This window comes from Beta vulgaris, chromosome 5 (assembly GCF_026745355.1).
Source record: "Beta vulgaris subsp. vulgaris cultivar EL10 chromosome 5, EL10.2, whole genome shotgun sequence".
Lineage (NCBI taxonomy): Eukaryota > Viridiplantae > Streptophyta > Magnoliopsida > Caryophyllales > Amaranthaceae > Beta > Beta vulgaris.
The window spans coordinates 62,995,735-63,016,162 of NC_079206.1; the positions used below are offsets into that span (position 1 = coordinate 62,995,735).

At 35.2% G+C, this 20,428-nt stretch overlaps 1 protein-coding gene across 1 annotated transcript; it reads left to right on the forward strand.

Moving 5' to 3' along the window:
• The first annotated feature begins 12,520 nt into the window (after positions 1 to 12,520).
• On the forward strand, positions 12,521 to 17,414 carry LOC104894358 (disease resistance protein RGA2-like). Its single transcript, XM_010680576.4, has one exon. It carries the CDS (start codon positions 13,677 to 13,679, stop codon positions 17,049 to 17,051), a length of 3,375 nt encoding a protein of 1,124 aa, XP_010678878.2. The 5' UTR covers positions 12,521 to 13,676; the 3' UTR covers positions 17,052 to 17,414.
• The last annotated feature ends 3,014 nt before the right edge of the window (positions 17,415 to 20,428 follow it).

A 20,428-nucleotide genomic window follows, 5' to 3' on the forward strand; every position in this document is an offset into this window, starting at 1 on the left:
TAAATTAGAACTTCGAGTGCTCATTTGACTCCAAATTTGCTCATATGGGCATTTTGCTCATTTACTCCTTTGTTCATTTTGCTCATTTTGTAATAAAAGTGTTTGCTCATTTTCTTAAATGAGTAGAAATGTTTGTTCATTTGCTCATTTGTTCATTTTGCTCATATGCTCATTCGCTCATTTTGTTCATTTGGAAAAAATAGTCTTGGGTGTACCATGAGCATGGTACATCCAAGTGTACTATAAATATTCTCTGATGCCCCAAGTTAAATCTGAGTGTTAAATTTGACTACCCTTATCAAATATTGTTTCTTTCATTATATCATTTGTTTATATTAGGGTTCAGGGACAAAATAAATAAATTGGATCGCTAACTTTATATGCTCGACATATAATTTATTAATTAAATAAGGTTGTTCACATACTATAAATATTGATAGTCGTGAGGATTGGAAGATTAGTTTACTTTTGACTTTGCGGCTTTATTACCAATTAAAGTTATAGTTGCAAATAATAAAGGAAAAATTGACAAGGGCGGTCTCAACTATGGCAACCCTTCCATAAAAGGTTCCAATTTTCGATTAATCCACAACAATTCCAACTTTGGGGGGTGCTTTACAATTACAAACTTAGCAGGTCACCTAACTTGCTACAACAGGTAAACCTTTCAAAATACCATCCTTGCCACCTCCGCCACCTTCTCCCCCACACTACCAACCCCTCCCCCACCCTTGAAACTCCTCCACTATCCCGCCACTCCCTCCCGCGTCCTCGAAACCTCATCCTGTGCCTCGCCACCTCCTCTCCCGCACTTGAAACCTCCTCTAGTGTCCCCACCACCCCATCCCGCCTCTGAAACCGCTACTCTTTGCCTCCCCGCCACTGGCTTGTCGAAGCCCCGCCAATCTCCCACCTGCCTTCTCACTTTCTCGTCAGTCAGATGAACCCAAAAACCGCCCCAAAACCCCTTTTCTCTCATGGCTTCTCTCTATCTCAAGCCTCTTCCCTCAAACCACTGTCTCCCCCGCTCTCTCTTTGCAGCTTCCCTAGCCCTCTGTCGGGGTTCTTTTTCTTCACAGAAGCTTCATCTCCTCTCGCCGATACGGTGTTGCTGTTCCAACTCTCTCTCCTCTGTTTGGCTTGATTTGGTTGTTGGTGCATGAACTAGTGATGCAACTACACCATTTCTCTCTCTTTCCCCTTGGTGGTGCTACTGTGTTGTTATCGCAACGCTGCTGTTGTGTTCTCTTTATCTCCTCCGCATGTGCTGTTGCTGTCGAGTGGTCAATACCGCCGCCTCGCCCTTGAAGTCCCCTCCCTAGCCTCACCAGCCCTTCCCTTGCTCCTGAAACCCCCTCCCTTGAAACTGCCTCCCCTAAAACTAGTAAAAGATTTTTTCAAAAAAAAGTTACCGCTTAAATAGGTAACCTATCCACTTGGACTGTTATTGTAAAATGCCCTCCAAAGTTAAGACTGTTGTGAAATAATCAAAAGTTGGTACCTTTTATGGAAGGGCAGTCATAGTAGGGACCGCACTTGTGAATTTTTTCCATTAATAGATACTTCTTTTTTTAATAATTACCACCTTTCCTTTTCGAGAATATTTAATACTCCATCTGTCCCAAAATATAGTTCTTGTTTCCGTTTTGGGTATCTCAAAATATAGTTATTGGTTTTAGAGGTGATCATGGGCCGGGCCGGGCCGCGGCCAAAAAAATTTGCCCATTGGTCGGGCCGGGCCTAAATTTGGGCCGAATTTTTGTGTCCAAAGCCTGCTATTTCGGGTCGGGCTTTTGCGGGCCAAAACGGGACGGGCCAAAAAATAGACTAAAAAGTCGTTTTTAGCTTGCCCAAAGCCCGCCCAAAGCCAAAAAAAATACGGGCGGACCTAAAAATTCTGCCCAAAACCCGGTCCAAAAACGGGTCGGGCCGGGCCAAAATGATCACCTCTAATTGGTTTATAAATTTAGTTCCACATTTTTCGTTATTTGCCTAGAGAAATCGTATCCCAATCATTTATTTGTTTTTGAAAATTAGTTTTTTGCTTTAATTATTCAACCCAATGGTTACATTTATGCTCTTAACTAATTATTCTTCATTTTCTCTTTTGAAATCATCTTTTTCCATATAACATTTATTTAAATAAACAAAAAACTTTTTTATCCTCTTAGATTCTACTTACCTTAATTCCTGTGAAAGTAGAATCAAAAACTATATTTTGGAATGGAGAGAGTATTAATCACCACATATTTTCCTCGAAATCCCATATATTTCTTTTCACATGGTATTATTTAAAACAATAATTTTACATGGTATTGGTATAATGGAGTTAGAGCCGTTCTTTTCGGCACAAAACAGTTGAACTGAACTGAATTGTTACGAACCGAAATGAATAGTGATACATGAGAGTAAAAGTATTATCCAGAGCTTAATTGAATTGAACCGAACCGAACTAAATTGAAATGAATTAAATATAAGATGGGGAGAACAAGTCTTAGCTCTTCTCCCATTTTTATATTTTTTATCATTGCCTTAATATGTGTATCCAACTTACATATAGCCATATAGGCTCCGTTTGGTAGGGCGTAAAACGTTTTCTCGGAAAACTGTTTTCCTCTATTTTCAGTTTTACATTGTTCGGTTGGCAAAAAAGTGTAAAACCATTTTTCCTTGGGGTAAAATTACTCTCCCAATGATGGAAAACTATATTCCTTTCAAAATGAAGGGAAAATTATTTTCCTTATCTCTCTTGTACACTCTCTACTACCTCCTTACTTTCCCTTTCATTTTTTTCATTTCATCATTTTTCTTACATCGAACCAAACAACGGAAAACTAATTTTGGAATTGTGTTTTCCATTGTAAATTGTTTTTCATGAAAATCATTTTACACTGAAAATGTTTTACGCCCTACCAAACGGAGCCTTAGTAATTAATGAAAAACGGATGAAGTATATAAAAAACTACCAGCAGCACAAATCTTTTCATGTGAAACAATTGGATTCTCGTTTCCCCTTTCCTCTCTCTTCTTGTTTATAATAGACATGTGATGACTTGACATTTTTTTCCATGTGGAACAATGAGTTTCTCCTAAGTATATTGCTTTGAACTTCCAACACCCAACGGTCTCAAATTGATGGTAAAAGAATCTTTGTAATAACAATGGTTTCTCTTTTTCCTCTCTCATGGGTAAATCATACTAGTATTATATGTTGCACAAAAGGGGCATAAGTTCTTTTATTGGATCAATGGTTAAAAAAGAAGAAGCATCTATTAAGATTTAAAAGGTTATGCATGGTTTCAATAATTAGAGACACTTCTTTTACTATTTACTGAAGGACGTTGCCATATTGTGCTTAATATAACCAATGATGTCGTGACATAATGATTAAGATTGAGGTGCTGGAAATGATAGGTCACAAGTTTGAATCCCCCACTTCTTATACTGCATTCGTAGCTCATATAGACAAAAAACTATTGTGTTTAATATGATTGTTATGTCATTTAAATGAAGATACTACATGCTAAAGTTTTGATATTTTAGACCTCTTTTATTACATAGTAATAATAATGTAGATAAATGTTACTCCTATTTCATAAACTTTGCTTTGAAATAACATTTTCATGTTCTATTAATAGTTGATTTAATATTTGTCAAAAGTAAAGCTTAAAAAGAAACTCGGACACAAATCATTTTATTTTGGCGGCAAACAATGAACAATTGTTTTTGTTCAATTTGCCCCCGCTTTTAACGGCAATCGCCTAACGCTCATCTTTATTCATAATTGGGTAATTTGACCTAGTCCAGTTTTGTGATTTACTCAAAATCATGAGTTTTAAACTTTAGCTAATTGTCGTCAACTGAAGGCATGATATGCTAATTATTTCATTTGTTTTCCCAGCACTTTAGCTGACAAAAAGGCTTTGATAGATGAATACATAATATCGTTGGTTCTTAATTAGTGGACCGCTTAATTAGAGGTAATTACAGGAACAAAAGTCACTTTTAGTAAGTACTATTTTGCTGTATGCATGTCATAATGTCAAAATTTTACCCTAAGCGAGTGAGGGCACTTTAGCACTTACTTTAAGCACCAGCAATTGACTTAATTTGGTATATGCTACAGCGGACAGCCTACAGGTCCTAGGGCAATACATCCGTCGACATCTGTGGCAACCACCAACACGTATTATCATACAAGTATAAGGTTTGGGATAGTGGTAAAGATTTGGTTTGTAACGAAACCAAGCTCCACTATAAGCTCTTTGAGATTAAGTTTCTCTTACCATCCTCATTCACTCCTACTAATGAGTTTGATGTGCAAAACTAGCTGGCTATACATAGAGAGGCGTAAGTTCATTAAGGTTATTCTCCTTACCAAAAAAAAAAAATAATCTAGGACAACATATATAGTTATATTCTACTATTGTAACCAAGCATAATTGTTTTAGTTGGTTGGCGGGATTCACCTTATAATCATGAGGTTTTCCTCTTACCAAGTAATGTTTGGTTAAGTGGTAAAGTTTGCATGTCGACTTTAAGGTGGAATCAAACCCCCCCCCCCCCCCCCATTTTGAGGATGAGGATCTACCTAGCTTACTCGATCCCCCCATCCTGAAGGGCCTTGCCGATTAAGTTGTGTTAGAGGCTGAAAATGTCCAAAAGCTAAATATTTTCAATCTAAACAGATACACTCTTTTGGACTTAGAATTTAGAGAGGAAGACCAACAAAATAAAGTAATCAAGGAGCAGGATAGTCCTTAATCTTACTCTGTACACTAGCGTTTCTCATTAATTATGTTGATGAAATTTCTTTGAAAATACATAAACCAAATTAATTTTAATTATAAGTACTTTCATAATTTTTTGAAAATATGTATTAAGTTGGTTACAATTATTATACTTTAAACCTCGGAAATTTTGGACACCTATACAAATAAATCAAGAGATTATTAGTTTATAATATACAAAATGATAGAGCTAAGTGCCCTATAAGATCAGAACTCTATTTCGATAAATCTAACTTAGCTACATAGGTAGGAACTTTTGGGAATGAAATAAAAATGTAAGGCAAACCCCACCTCAACGTGCCCCAATGAAATTTAATCGCACGGCTTTATAGTTTTACAATTCAAATTAAATACAAACTTTTTCATTAGACCAAATACTACTTGATTGCTCGATATATACAAGCTAAGACTATCTTACTAAGCCAAGAATAATACATATTTCCAAATATCTATACAAAAAAAAAAAGTCTTCAAGTTGATGCCACAACTCGAGACATATTAAACCCATTGAAAACTCATAAAAAATGGTCCAAGAAACATTAACATGGAAAAAGTAAAACAATTTTTACAAAGATGAACCGACCAAAAGCAAATTTGATACAAGAATCAAAGATTTAAAACCCCAATTGAATAAAGTCCCTTTATTTTTACAAGAGTTCCAGCTTTAGGGCACCATCCTTTAAACAAGAACCAAAAAAATAAAAGAAAAAAAAGGCCCTCCACTCCACTCCACTCCACTCCACTTCACTTCACTAGTCCACTCCACTTCACTCCACTGTAGTAGTGTAGTATAGTGTATATACATCTATCACTTTCAGATTAATTTCCAACCCTTCTTCCTTCCCTTTTTTCCCAGTGGGTTAAAGTGATCTTTCTTTGCATGCGGAAGAATATAGGATTTGTGGGGAGATGTTGGAAGGTCTCTATAATCCCTTAAATTTTAGTATGCGTGCAAAACAATGTTTCTACTTTCTACTACTGCATGCTGCTTAAGACAAATATATTAAACCCTTCTTTTTTTAAAAAAAAAAAAACAACTTTATTAAAAAATTGAGTGTGTATATATACTACCTCCGTTCTTTTTTAGTTGCAACGTTTGACAAATTGCACTATTCATGTTCTCTTATTTGACCACATTTATTGATTTATATGTTAAACAAAATATAGTCATGTGGGGTCTTGTTTGATTCGTTTCGATGTAAGCTTTCATAATATCAAATTTTATAATTTTTACTTACATACAATTAGAGATAAAACGATTTGAAATTGTACATTGGCAAGCGTGAAAGTCAAAATGTTGCAACTAAATAAAAACAGAGGTAGTATATAGAGGGGTAGATGAGGGTGTGCAAAGAGCCCAACAGCATAGGGCCCTCAAAATTATAAAGGCCCAAAATATATTATTCTGAAATTTTTATTTTATATTTCAAGAAATCAGTCTTGTGTTCCACCCTTAATAAATCTGTCAATGATTTATCTTTAGATTTTCAACTTTCCATCTTTAGAACTCTAACCTTCCATCTTTATTTTCTATAAATTTAGGGGCCCGATATTCATGTTAGAACCGGAGCCCCAAAATCTTAAAGACGGCCCTGTATATATATATGGACTCACATCATCGTTTTTGTGTCATTTTATTGCACTCAACTAAGTTAAGCTTTCACATTGAATCAACCAACTTCTTCTTTTGTTTCTTTAAAGTTTTAACCTAGACTCACAAAATGGTTGATGATTTGTATTACCATAATCACCTCATAAATATGTTCATCTTAACCTTGCTCCTTAAGCAAAAATATAGAAGCCTTCGTCATCACAAGCTTCTTTCATGAATTATTACGATCGAGTCGTCGAAGATCGATGAATGCATGATGAATCGTCTATATGCAAGGGGAATTAAGCACTCTTGGTCCGAATTCAGAATCTAATCAACTGTTACTACTACTACTACTATTTATGTATTTACGTATGAGTTTTTTTTTTTTTTGATTTTGTTTGGATATTTCTTGATTTAATTTGTGAGTTTGATTGTATTATCTGTACCAGAATTACTCCTTTTTTTCATGATTTTGTATGTATGGTATTTTTTATCTTCGTTTCTGAAATTAGCTGTCACGTTGATAATGGTATTCATGGCAGTTTGATCTAGTAAAGACATCAAACCTTAGATTATGTAAAAAAGAAATTCTAGATTATGCATCAAACCTGAAATTTATGCAATTAATTAAATTTAACGACTCTCGCACGCATAACGTGCATATAAAGCTAGTACTGGTATATGTTAAGCTTGTGATAACCCTTATTTCATAGGCAGCTGTTACTTCAGACAGTATATATACTATATATGAAAGGGTTCATAGAATCATAGTTATGTATATAATGCGTTAGAATTGAGCATTTAACCTAGTTCTAGCTAGGGTTTTTTCTATATATAAACGCGTATGTTTGATATCCTTTGAATTTTGATTAGTTAATTCCTTAAAATAATACTTCTATAATGTTTAGTCTATGGATAATATAATCTAAGGTTCATAATTACTCATCATCAATTCATGCATCATGAAAAATTTAAAGCTTAGGTGTGTACAGTTTGAGGATTAGATTATACTTCATGTAGTATTTGCAAATGCGGTGAAGTATCATATCATGAAGCCTTTTGCTGTATATATACAATATAATATGGTGGGCATGAAGGGGTTTTATAATTGATTTATAATAAAAAGAGGTCTATAGCCTAGAATTATGTCTTTCTTGTTCTCATCATTCATGCATGTTAACAGGATATTCATTTAGTTAGGCTTAAGAAGTTGGGAGTATACAGTTGATATTTGATGGTAAGCACTAGGTAAGTGATAGAGTATAAATTTATTCTTGGGGCCTCAATTATAAGCTTAAGCTTTTGGTTGAGTTGGTCCTTTGACATGGTATCAAGAGCCAGCGTGACAAAAAGGTCACGGCGTGAGGGGGCATGATAGAGTATAAATCTTTTCCTGGGGCCTCAACCATAAGCTTAAACTTTTGGTTGAGTACTTGAGTTGGTCCTTTGACAGTAAAATCACAGTAATTAATTAGTACTGGATCATATATTGTTAAACTAGCTAGCTAGGATTACATGGTAGGTGTAAATTAGTGCTCACATCATCATGATCTTATATGATCTTGAGATGTAGGCATGTAGCTGCTAGTATTTAGCCTACGTTAAATAACTTTGTATTTCTTGATTCGTTATGTTTCTCCTTTGAAAAGAGAGTATCCTAAGTTCCTAACTTCTCCATATCTCTTCAAAAAAAAAAAAAAGTCCATCAAATAGGAAACGATTCTTATTGCACTGAATGTTCTAATTTCCTCTAGTATTGAACCAAACCACAAATAATGGTAATAACTTTAACGTAGTTTAGTTTTATCCAAGAAAAATTGATGTACCCTTTTTTTTACAAAAATCTATCAATAATTATGATAATTATTGTCCATTCTCTAATCATCCATTTAAGTTACAAAATTGAAATATCATCCGCATTACTACTTTGGATAGTAATATTATGAAAACTTAAAAGAAAACACATGCATGTTTTAGGGTTACAGCTTCATTACCATAGATATTAACCTAAGATGTTTCTTATAAAGTAACGATAAAAGTATTTCTAATATATACTAATATATTGGAAGGTGTGCATAAACAAGAAACGATGCCACGTGGCGCTCTCCCTAAGGGAGACTTACTCCATGTAATCCACAACAATAAAAAGAATTAGAAATTGCATAGCATAGAGTTTGATCCCAGGACCTCATGAACATATACTAAAATCTTAACCACTAGACCAAATAACATTTAGTGTCATCATCTTAAATTATAATTTTAATAAATGAAATTTTTTATTACCTGGGGGATAGCCCATACATAATAACTAGTTGTACTATTTAATTACCGTACCGAGTAAGCAACAAGAATAGTTAGGAGATGGGAATCCATTAACATTAATACATTATCATCATTGAATGTGAAATTAAAGTTTATTTCGCATTATAAAATCTTTACTGCATGCAGGCGGAATTTATGACTTACACTACTTCCTCCGTTCCAAAATATAGTTCCCATTTTATTTTGTATAGTCTCCAAGACGTACCTTTAATCTACAATATCTTACATTTCTTATTGGTAAAAAATATAAAAAGTTGATATTACAAATTTATACATTGAGACGAATCTAACAAGACCCCTCATGAATATGTTTTTTTGTATACATTAGTAAGAATATTTGGTCAAAGTTTTTAAAATTTGACTCTCAAATTAGAAATGGAAACTATATTTTGAGACGGAGGGAGTAAGAGTTTAAATTTGTATCTGAAGCTGGAAGCTAAAAATATTATGGAATAATCACAAGTCTAACATTTAGATTCTTTAATAGTTTGCACCCAAAAAAAATATTCTTTAATAGTGACTTACATGATAAATGACTCCAGCTAAGACATGTACAGCATGTTAATCCTTTTGAGGACATAAGCACAGCGCTAGTTGCAAATTGCAATTACCTTTACGATCTACTGCCAATGATTTATTCATATTATCCAAATTCTAGAACTACTGGTTGTCATCTAAATGTAAAAGAATTGAACATCTCATCCCCCCCCCCCCCCCCCCCCACCACACCAAAAAAAAAAAACAAGAGTAAACATCTGATAGCTCTCTCTTTTGATCAATTAGTTAATAGCACTTTTGTTTTGATAATTTAATCGAGAAGCTTATTAGCTGACTTAGGCTATGTTTGGCAACACCGACTGAAATGGAGCTGAAATTGATAAGTTTACTGAAACTGATTAGTTAGCAGCTGAAAGCCTGAAACGATTAAGGTGCTGAAAATGATAAGCTAGCTGATTGCATAACCTGTTTGGTAATATTATTTATGACGGTAGCTGAAATATCTTTTTAACCTTAAAAAAAAATATCTTTTTAGACTTAAAAAGATAAAAAGAAAACACTAAAAAAATAAATTTCAGCACCTGATCTCAGAAGCTATATTTTACTCCAACTCAATTTCAGTCAAATTTTGGACTTAAATTTTATTTAAGTTCCTCCACCAAACACCACTAGTCATATAAGGTGACTTAAAATTGTAGCACCTTATCATTTAAGTCACCTTAAATGGTTCCCCAAATAGAGCCTTACTTGTACGTTCGTTGGAAGTATATCCTGCTCATTTAAGGACACCCAAACTGTCTAAAAATCTTAATTAGGTACTTCCTCTATAATTTTTTCACCTAATCTGTTTGCTTTTTCACAATCTCAATCTACATTGTTTACCATTAATATCTTTAATTAGATATTAGTAAAAAAATTATGAAAAGTTGATCTGACATTTAAAAACTACACTCCAATTATCTAACAAGATCGCACATGACTTTATATTGTTGAATATATTCATCACTTACATGGTCAAAGTTTAAGAAGAAATGGCCCGGACCCCGCTCGGGTCTTCATGGGCCAGACACTTAAGAGTAAGGGGGAAGGGTAAGGGAAATCCCTACCCTCAAAGTGCCTCTAGTAGGGATTGAACCCCCAACTCCTTACCACTAGACCAAGTACTACTTGGTAGTTTGACTACTATATACTCCATTCACTTTTTTCAATCTACACATTTTGTATTTGGCACTATTCACAAACTTCACTTTGACGTTCGTTTGTGAGTTATACATAAGGAAAAATATAATCAAGTGTGATCTTGTTAATTAGATTCGTCTTTACCTATATTTTTCCAAAGTAAAAAAACTTATATGAACCTGGTCCACACGAAATTAGAGTGAATTGAATCAGGTCCACACAAGACTAGCTCTTTTTCAAATTATATAATTTATACTTGAAGATATTAATGGTCAAAGTTATACATTGACAAACATAAAAATTAAACTGTGTAGATTAAAAAAAATGGAAGTAGAACATGCTAAACAAGATAAAATACATACGCTGATACGAAGCATTAGTTATGAAATTAAATCCTGACATATATTTAACCATAGTATATTTATCGGTTTTTTCATCAGGTACCCCTGTGGTTTTTCAAAATTCATGGGGTACCCTTAATTTTAGAAAAATGCACTAGGTACCCTTACTGTTTCAATAAAATGCACCAGATGCCCTTAATGACTAACGACGTCAAGTTTTCGTTAGTCATTAGGGTTAATTAACTCTTCTAACCCCCTCTAACCAAAATTAAACCCTCTAAACCTAACCCTAACCGTAACCGTAACCCTAACCCCTAATCTAACACCTCACACTCACCCCTAAACCCTACCACCACAACCCCCTCAACCCTTCCCCTACCCCTGCACCCGCAACCGCTCTTCCCTCACCCCACCCTACAAACTTCAAAAAAAAATTAGTTTTTTCATTACTTGAATATGCAATTTTATCACTTATAGTTACTTTAAAAATGTTTTTAAATAATTTAAATATTTCTTATTCACCAAATGAAGGTGAACGTAGATACGTACTTTCATAATTTTATGTTTCATTTCTTTTAATACCGAGTAATAGTTATGCCTAAAATATCACTGCACACATAGCGTGCAGAAAAAGCTAGTTTAACATACCATAGGGTTTACTAATATGTATTGCTCAAAGATGCTTGCCATCTTACTTCCACTTATCTCTGAAAATTAAGTTTCAATAGGTTAAAATCAAGTGGAAAAGAAATTTTAAATAATGGTATGGTATGTGACGCATTTCATAGGAGTACCTAGTAAAAAAAATCGTTACCAAACCCCCCACCTCTCCCCCTCAATGACTAACGTTTTAAGTTTTCATTAGCTTTATCTACCATTTTGCCATTATTAGCCCTATACCATAACCCTAATATTAACCCCCTAACTCTCCCCCACCACCCCAGCATCCAGTCCTCCTCCCACACCCGAAAACCCAGCCTCCTTCCCCACCCCCGCAACAGCCCCCCTCCTCCCCCACCACCCCACTCTCCAACATCCCCCTGCAGCAACCCCCCTTCCTCCCCCACCTCAGTCCCCATCAGCAGCCCCCCTCCTCCCCAACTTGTAATGGGCCTTTGGGTAGGGATCTTATGCGAGGGCAGTACAGAGGAATTCTTCTTACCATTTTTTTTCTAAAAAAAATATCTAATAGTCTTGTTAATAGAATATGAATAATAAAATAATAGATGTTATAATACAGGTATAATACTATACATTGTGGTACTTTAATTAAAAGTTTAATAATAACATAATCAGCTAATAACAAACTCTAGACCTAATTGAAACTTATTGCACCTAATTTGAACTTATTGGACATGATTGAAACTTATTACACCTGATTGACACTTATTGGACCTTATTAAACCTAATTTGAACTTATTGCTTTGATTGGACCTTATTAGAACTTATCTGAACTGAACTTGTCTAAACCTGAAACTTAAGTAAGTTACTTTATGAAAGCGAAGAGAACGCAACATAGCTAGACTCACCTCACGAAAATTTCAAGCCGAACTCAAGTAGTGACCCCGGACAAAGACGTGTAAACACCGGCGTAGTGACTGCTCTCCTCTAAACTCAGTCATTTTCTCTCTCTTCTCTTCTCAATTGGTATGTCGTCAATTGAAATCGGCGTAAGCGTCAATCGACGGGATTTCTCGCCGGAGCAGATTAGCAGACAGAAACTCCGAATCTACTGGAGACTTCCCGCAAGATTTCAACATCTAGGCCATCAAAATTTGTATCTGGTATGTGCTAGCTTTAAAATTATGCAGAACTTATATTGTTTTACAGTAATTAGGAAAGATTCTGGTGCTAGTACTATATGCCGGAAAAAGAAAATAGAAGTGGTTGAACAAATTAGTTTGAAGATGATCAAAATAAGTTGTCAATGCAACTAATAAGGCTATGTTCTTTTGGAGTGAACTAAACTGAATTTGTCTAAACGGAATGAAAATTGTGAAAGGAAACTAACTGAAGTGAACTGACATGACCTGAATTTGTCTAAACTGAAGTAAATTTTCATTAATTCAGTCAAAAGAACATAGCCTTATCGGAGTTTTGAAGTATTAAACCAAATACTACATCTTTATATTGCAATTTGTTGCAATTTGTAGTATATTGCCGACTTAAACCAAGTAAGTAGTATATTGCAATTTGTTATCAACGGTAGTATTTTTCAATGAGTCCAATTATTGTTGTCTGGCCATCTTGGCTCTCAGAATATTTAATTTTGACTTGTATAAAGGCATGATTAGTTAATCTTAGTCTCTTAATCATGTAGGTGAGTATGTATATTTAGACAAGTCAATGAAATTAACGGAAGTGTATTAGTGGGGCGTGACAGCCAATAATGAATGTGAGTACTAAGCACACACAATCCTCAACGTGTTCATTATACATACGGGTGTACTTGAAGATATGTACGTTGAAGGCAAATTTTAGATGTCTCATATACCCTTTAGAATAAAGTGTCCCTAGATTCGTCCTCTTGAACATATATTTTGCCTTTCGGGTGCCTATTTCTAAGTACGCGCAAGTTTATTTAGGAAGAGGTACAATATCTCAGTGTTAGGTGTTACATAATACAATAATGGAATTCAAAATACCCAAACAACCATCAACTTGTGTATATTCACTTATAAAAGCCAAGGAAAGCTACGCTGAAATTATAAGGGAACTCCCAGCACCTTACATTTTATATCTAACAGCATCGTAGACTTTTCAGAGGATGTGGAATTTTCTAGCTAAGTTGACTAAAAGTGGTTGACCTGGCTAATGTTGAGAGGGGACAAATGCAAAAACTCTGATGCATTATGCAATAATAATCGATTTAAGGAGCCAGATTACAAACTAGAAATAGACAAGAGGAATAGAGGGTCAAAATAATAGACATCAGAGAAGGAGGTACCAACAATGGCGGAATCCATTATATCTGGTGTAATTGTGAAGCTTTTGGAGTATTTGGGTCGATCAGGTGTTGAAGTTATATCCTCCTATTTGGGTGGAAAACGTAAACTGAAAGAGCTTCACAGGACGATGAGGCTTATCCAAGCTCCTCTTCTAGATGCAGAGAGGCGAGGTGAAGGTGACAATGAAGCTGTGGTCAAAGAGTGGTTGAAAAGATTAAAAGATTTAATCTATCGATTGGAAGACTTGTTTGAAGTGGTGGCTATGGTTGATGATGTGGATGAACAAATTCCGGAAGCTAAGTTAACCAATTACTTGTGTATTTTATGTTCATCTCCAAATCCTGTTAAGATAAATAAAACAGTTGCGAGAGAGGCTAAGGAAATAATTGGGGAGTTGAATGCTATTAGATCAGATATGTCTAGCCTTAACCTTAGGGTGCTTTCTCTTGAGGAGCAACATCTGCTAAGTTTGATGAATGGGAGAGAAACACAGTCTTTTATCTTGGAGGAAGAGGTGATTGGTAGACACAATGATAAAAATGTGATCATACAGATGCTTTTGGATGCTGATCTTGCTGAAGCAAGTGTGTCTATCATTCCAATCGTTGGTATTGGTGGGCTAGGGAAAACTACACTTGCTCAACTTGCTTATAATGACAAACTTGTTAAGCTGCATTTTGAGCTAAGAGGTTGGGCATGCATTGCTGGAGTATCTAGTGTGGAAGAGCTAGCTAGGAAAATTCTGAAAGCTTTTACTGATGATGATTATCAGCAGCTCAACATGGAACAACTTCAATTAAGCCTTCGTGAAGTTGTAGATGATAGCAGATACTTGCTTGTATTAGATGATATGTGGGATGAAGACCGAGAGAGATGGCTTATTTTGAAGCGGCTGTTGTTCAGAGGTAAACGAGGAAGTAAAATTATTGTAACCTCAAGGTCTGGGGTGGTTGCTCAGAATTTGCGCACAGTCAATCCCTATGAATTAGGAGGCTTGCAAGAGGACGAGTCGTGGGATTTGTTTAAAAGCCTAGCATTCAAGGAAGGACAACTGAAGAAAAATCCAAATCTTACAAGCATTGGCGTAGAGATTGTTAAGAAGTGCGCCAATGTTCCACTTGCTATAAGGACCATTGCTGGCATTCTCTATTCTAAAGATACTGAGCAGGAATGGGAGTATTTCAAGGATAGCGAGCTCAGACTGATGGAACAAAACGACAGCAGCATCATGTCAACATTGAAGTTGAGCTACAACCACCTACCATCACATCTAAAGCAGTGCTTTGCTTATTGCTCCTTGTTTCCAAAGGATCATGAAATCGATAAGCAATGTCTGATTTACCTTTGGATGGCCCAAGGGTTCATTAGGTCATCAAATGGAAATGAAAGCCTTGAGGACGTTGGTCATGCATATTTCATGGAATTGCTTCGAAGATCTTTCTTTCAAGATATTACACGGAATGAGTACGATGATATAATTAGCTGCAAGATGCACAGTTTAATGAATGATTTGGCGAGAAATATGGCATCAGATGACTGTCTTTTGGTAGAAAGCCCTAAGCAGCAGATTAGTGACTGTACTCGCCACTTGAGCTTGATTGCCGGATCACCAATTGAAGCTGCATCAGGGTTGCTAGCTGCCAAGAAGATGCGATCGCTTATTCTCCTGTCAGATTTTGCTGTACAAAATGTTGATAAAATCTTTACAAGTATGAGATGCTTACGCTCATTGGACTTGTCCAATGCGAGCTGTAAAAGCCTTCCGAAATCCATGGAGGAGCTGAAGCACCTAAGATATGTCAGACTTGGCTCACATCTAGAATCTTTGCCTTCTGGCATCACAAAGCTAAGGAACTTGTGTACACTTGATATCAGGAGGTGTTACAAGCTTAAGGAATTGCCTAGAGGCTTTAATAAATTAACAAAACTCAGGAACTTGCATAATGGAGAGAGATTGATTGATATGCCACCTGGATTTGGGCAATTAACATCTCTCAGGGGATTAGATATATTTATAGTGGGGGAAAATAATGGGGTAGATGCATTGTCTAGCTTGAATAATCTTGCTGGAGAGCTGAAAATTCGTTATGTGAAATATCGTCAGAATGCTGTCGCAGAAGCCAGAGCAGCAAACTTGAAGGACAAGAAAATAAAAAACTTATTCTTGACATGGTCATCAGCAGATGTAGAGCACGTTGCTCATGCTGATGAAGAGGAAGAAGTGTTAAAGTTGTTGCAGCCCCCTCCATCTGTCAAACGTCTTAAAGTTTGGAACTGGAAAGGAGTGCGGTTTCCAGAATGGGGGATGGAGGAGTTCCCTTTTCTTGTTTCTATATCTATTAGATCCTGCAACAGATGTTGTCATCTCCCAAGCTTCAGTAAACTTCCTCATCTCAGATTTCTTCGTCTTTGGGATCTTGGTGCCTTGGAGTACATAGAGAGCGATGGCCACGATAATCGGACATCTTCTGCAATGGCATACTTCCCCTCATTAGAGTCTTTGCTGCTGTTAAATTTACCCGAGTTAAAGGGATGGTCAAGACTAGAGGATGATATAAATTGTCAAATAAATGGTTATCATCATCATAACTCTCTGTCGCATAGGCCATTCTTTCCGTGTCTTTCAGAACTTGGAATAGAAGGTTGCCCCAAGCTGATGTCGATCCCTGTGGTACCGAAGCTTGAGTCCCTGGATGCAAATGTAATCCATGGGAAGCTGCTAAAAGATCTTCTGTCTGCAGAGGAATCATCAACTCTTCATAGATTGAAGTGGCTTCATATTCACTCAGTACAGGAACTAGTTTCTCTCTCAATCAGTATTTTTACTGTAAAATCGCTTACAATTTCTGAATGCCAAGAACTGATTCATTTGACTGCTGACTCTCCTACCTTTCTCCATCGACTTGTAATTGATGAATGTTGCAAATTGACAGATATTTCAAGCGCGTTACAACATCTCACCGATCTCGAGGAATTGGAAATTCGGCATTGTGAAGAATTAGATTTGGGATATAATAATGTCAGACCGACAGTTTGGCAAGGTCTCAAAAACCTCCATTCCTTGGAATTGCGTGAAATTCCGAGACTAGAGATGCTCCCTGAGGGAATTGGTAGCCTGACGATGCTTCAGAGGCTAAAAATCATGAGTCTCCCCAACTTAAGAACTTTATCAGATTGGATAGGGAACCTCACTCAACTTCGCGTGCTTGAAATTCGAGAATGTCCTAAGTTGGTGGCACTTCCACAGTCTTTATGTAGCCTCACTTCCTTGCAAGAACTTCGAATATCTTTGTGTCCAGATCTTCACAGAAGATGCGAAGGCCCAGATGGCGAAGATTGGTCTCTTGTTCAACACATCCCTGATCTATGTGTGGGATAATTCCTCTGTATCTTAAACAAACACAATTACGAAAACCTCTCAATTCATAATTTTTTTGGTGTACACGGTGCTTTTACATTTTGAGATGGAAAGAAATTGGGTAATGGGAGGTGGAGGTCACTGTCTTTTTCTTTTGTTGGAAATGAAAGTTCCTATCAAGATAATGAATTTTTTTCTCGTGGGTTTTTAATTTTTTTTTTAAAGTAAGGCTAGTTACTGTACAGTTCCTAAGTAATACTCCCTCTGTATCTTTTTATCTTTCTCACTTATTTATAATCTTGACACTATTTACAATCAGGACACTATTTACAACCAGAGATAATCTTTTAGATTTTTCTCAATATATAGGAAAAAATATAGTCATCTTGTTTGATTCGTCTCGATGAGGACTTTATTAATATTCAATTATTATAATTTTTACTAGTATATAATGTAGAATAAGTGCATTGGCAAACGTGCAAAGTCAAAGTAGGAAAGATAAAAAGATACAGAGGAAGTAAATAATATTGGGATTCTTTTATATAACTAAACCAGAAAAAACATATGGACCTGATTTAATTTCAACCGATCCAAAAACTAGTGTTGAACATTAAGCCAAGTGACAGGGAAGTATATGAAATACAACCCTTTTTTGTAATTCCTATTAATCAAAGCAAAACAATCTAAACCAAAATTGTCATTTTTTTTTGCTAAAATTGTCAACAACTACCTAATATATATCATTTTTCATAAACAACTACCTAATATAAAACTTTTTTAATTCAACTACCTAATACAGCTATTCCGTCAACATAATACTACCAAAACCGTTAACTTTTGAATTTTCCGTTAACTTTTCGAAAATCCCCAATTACATGAACCCTAACTTTAACTATTTCAAACCCCATTTTAATAAATCTTAATTTCATCAATTTTCCGCCAAATCCCAATTTATAAACCCATATTTCATTAATTTCCCAAAACCCCCAATTTCTAAACCCTTATTTGTTAAGTAATTGGGGATTTCATTAATTTTTCTTAAGTAGAAATTAATGAAATCTGGGTTTATAAATTGGGGTTTTGGGGAATTAATTTATAAATTGGAATTTGTGGAAAAATTGATGAAATTAAGGTTCATCAAAATGGGGTTTCTTGAAATGATCGAAATTAGTGTTCATATAATTGGGGATTTTCGAAAAATTGATGGAAAATTCAAAAGTTAACGGTTTTGGTAGTGTTATGTTGACGGAATAGCTATATTAGGTAGTTGAATTAAAAAAGTTTTATATTAGGTAGTTGTTTATGAAAAGTGATATTTATTAGGTAGTTGTTGACAATTTTGGCTTTTTTTATTATTATTATTTTATGAATTGTATACTTCTATGATCTAAACCAAAGTGACTCAATTTGAATGGCCTATTTATTAAGCCTAACCTATAAATTGCAAAAAGTTAGAGAACAACAATTTTATGCATAACACACCTGGTTCACCAGAGCTTAGCTCATACTACATCAGGATTAACCCAAGGCATTCTTCACGTGACATCAAGCTGCTTACCACTTGAGCCAACTCTTGTTGGCCAGTCTCACTCTAGCAAGAGTCTAATAGATATGCACCAGAAAACGTTTGACATGTTGGAGTGTTTGTTTAGGGAGATAAGCCGATAAGAGGTGGTAATAGGGGAAGTTTTATATTTGTTTCTAGGAATGAGGATTATGGGAGGAATTGGTGCTTATTTGCTTGTGTTTGACCTGGCATCTCATTTAACAACTTCAAATGTGTATGTCTTTCCATCTTCTTTCTTAAGAGTTAAGATGTTTGGCTCTTCTATACCAAGTAAACATTGCTCTTAATCAACTCTTTAGGCATTCCTAAAAAACAATTCTAGCTTTTCCTTCTTTTTATCATTATTTATGCAAGATATGAATTAATGGGGACGGGGAGGTTGAAGTCAATATGACAAAAAAAATAAAATCCAATTTCATAGATAGAAATTTTAAGTAATTTAATATAATATGCCACTCGAAGAAGAAACTCCGAGAATAAGATATGATCAACGAAAGTGCTTGCAAATTATCTCATTATGCCAAGTAAAATATAATCTATCTATACAAATATATTAAAAGGCGTGCGTGACAATGTATACACGCCACGTGGCACCTCGATTCAATGTGTACATAAATTGTGTCAATTAAAAAAAAAGTAAAATTGCCTTTTGACCTCTTGCTATTATACATCACACAATTACCATCTCAACCAACTTTTAATCATGCTTTAATTTGTCCACATTATTATATTTGTACCTTTTAAATGTTGAGTTTTTCTTAATATATTTTAGTGAGAATGAGAAAAATGCAAATCAGTTCAGAAACACAATACATTACCCGGGGCAACACCCGGGCCCAAATACTAGTTAGGATTTAAAAGCTTGTCTTTTCTCATCAATACCCTTTTGGCTATTCAAGCATAGAGACGTTGGAAAGGGGAGTTCGAGTGATTTTAATATAATAGTAGATGATGTTTTAGACTTAGAGTAATCTCAGTGGTTGCTCCAATAGTGCGTTACGAGAAGAGAGAGTATAAAACTAATATTAGTATATTATGAGAGAGGAAATTTGGTCAAAAACCTGATGTTCAGCTCTTCATGATGGAGCAAGAGAAAAGAGGAGCAAAGAAGGAATTGGAGAAGAGAGAAAATATGTTAATAATGTTAATAATGTTGTTTTAATAATTGGAGGGTTTAACTAGTTCTTTTAATACTGTTGTTTGGTCTTTTGTTAAACATTCTTGGAATAAGGTTGCTCATATGTTAGCTCATCTCCAACATTGGGAGATTGGTATACGTCTTTGGGTGGATGATGTCCAAGATAATGTTATTTCTTTTGCGGAAGATATAATATGATCCTCTTATTTGGGCTTCTCTTTAAAAAAAAGTGATTTTACCAATTGAAATTATATTTTACTAATCAAAGTTAGTTTTATTAAATAATTTTCATTTTGGCAAACAAATTAAATTATGATTTTTAGAAAAATCAGGAAAAGGATCTTAGTGTATTTGACCCTCGGTCCATCGACAAAAGAGTGCTAATACTGCATGTGGTAGAATAATGGCCTGGCCCGTTAAAATAGTATATGTTGCCTTGAGCGATTTGCAATCCATGATGCATAGCTGAACCAGTCAAAACTAGTTTGGTAATTTTGGACCTAATCTGCCGGTCCAGCTTTAAAATTTTGTTTCTTCGAGTCTTGACATGGTCTGGTCGACCGTCCGAGCGACAATCGATTTTATCGAACACAATTATCATTAGCTATTCTAGAAAAGATATAAATATTAGCTGGGAGTAAAGGTAGCACTAGAATAACTTTTGAAGATTAGATATAGTTATTTTGGTTATTT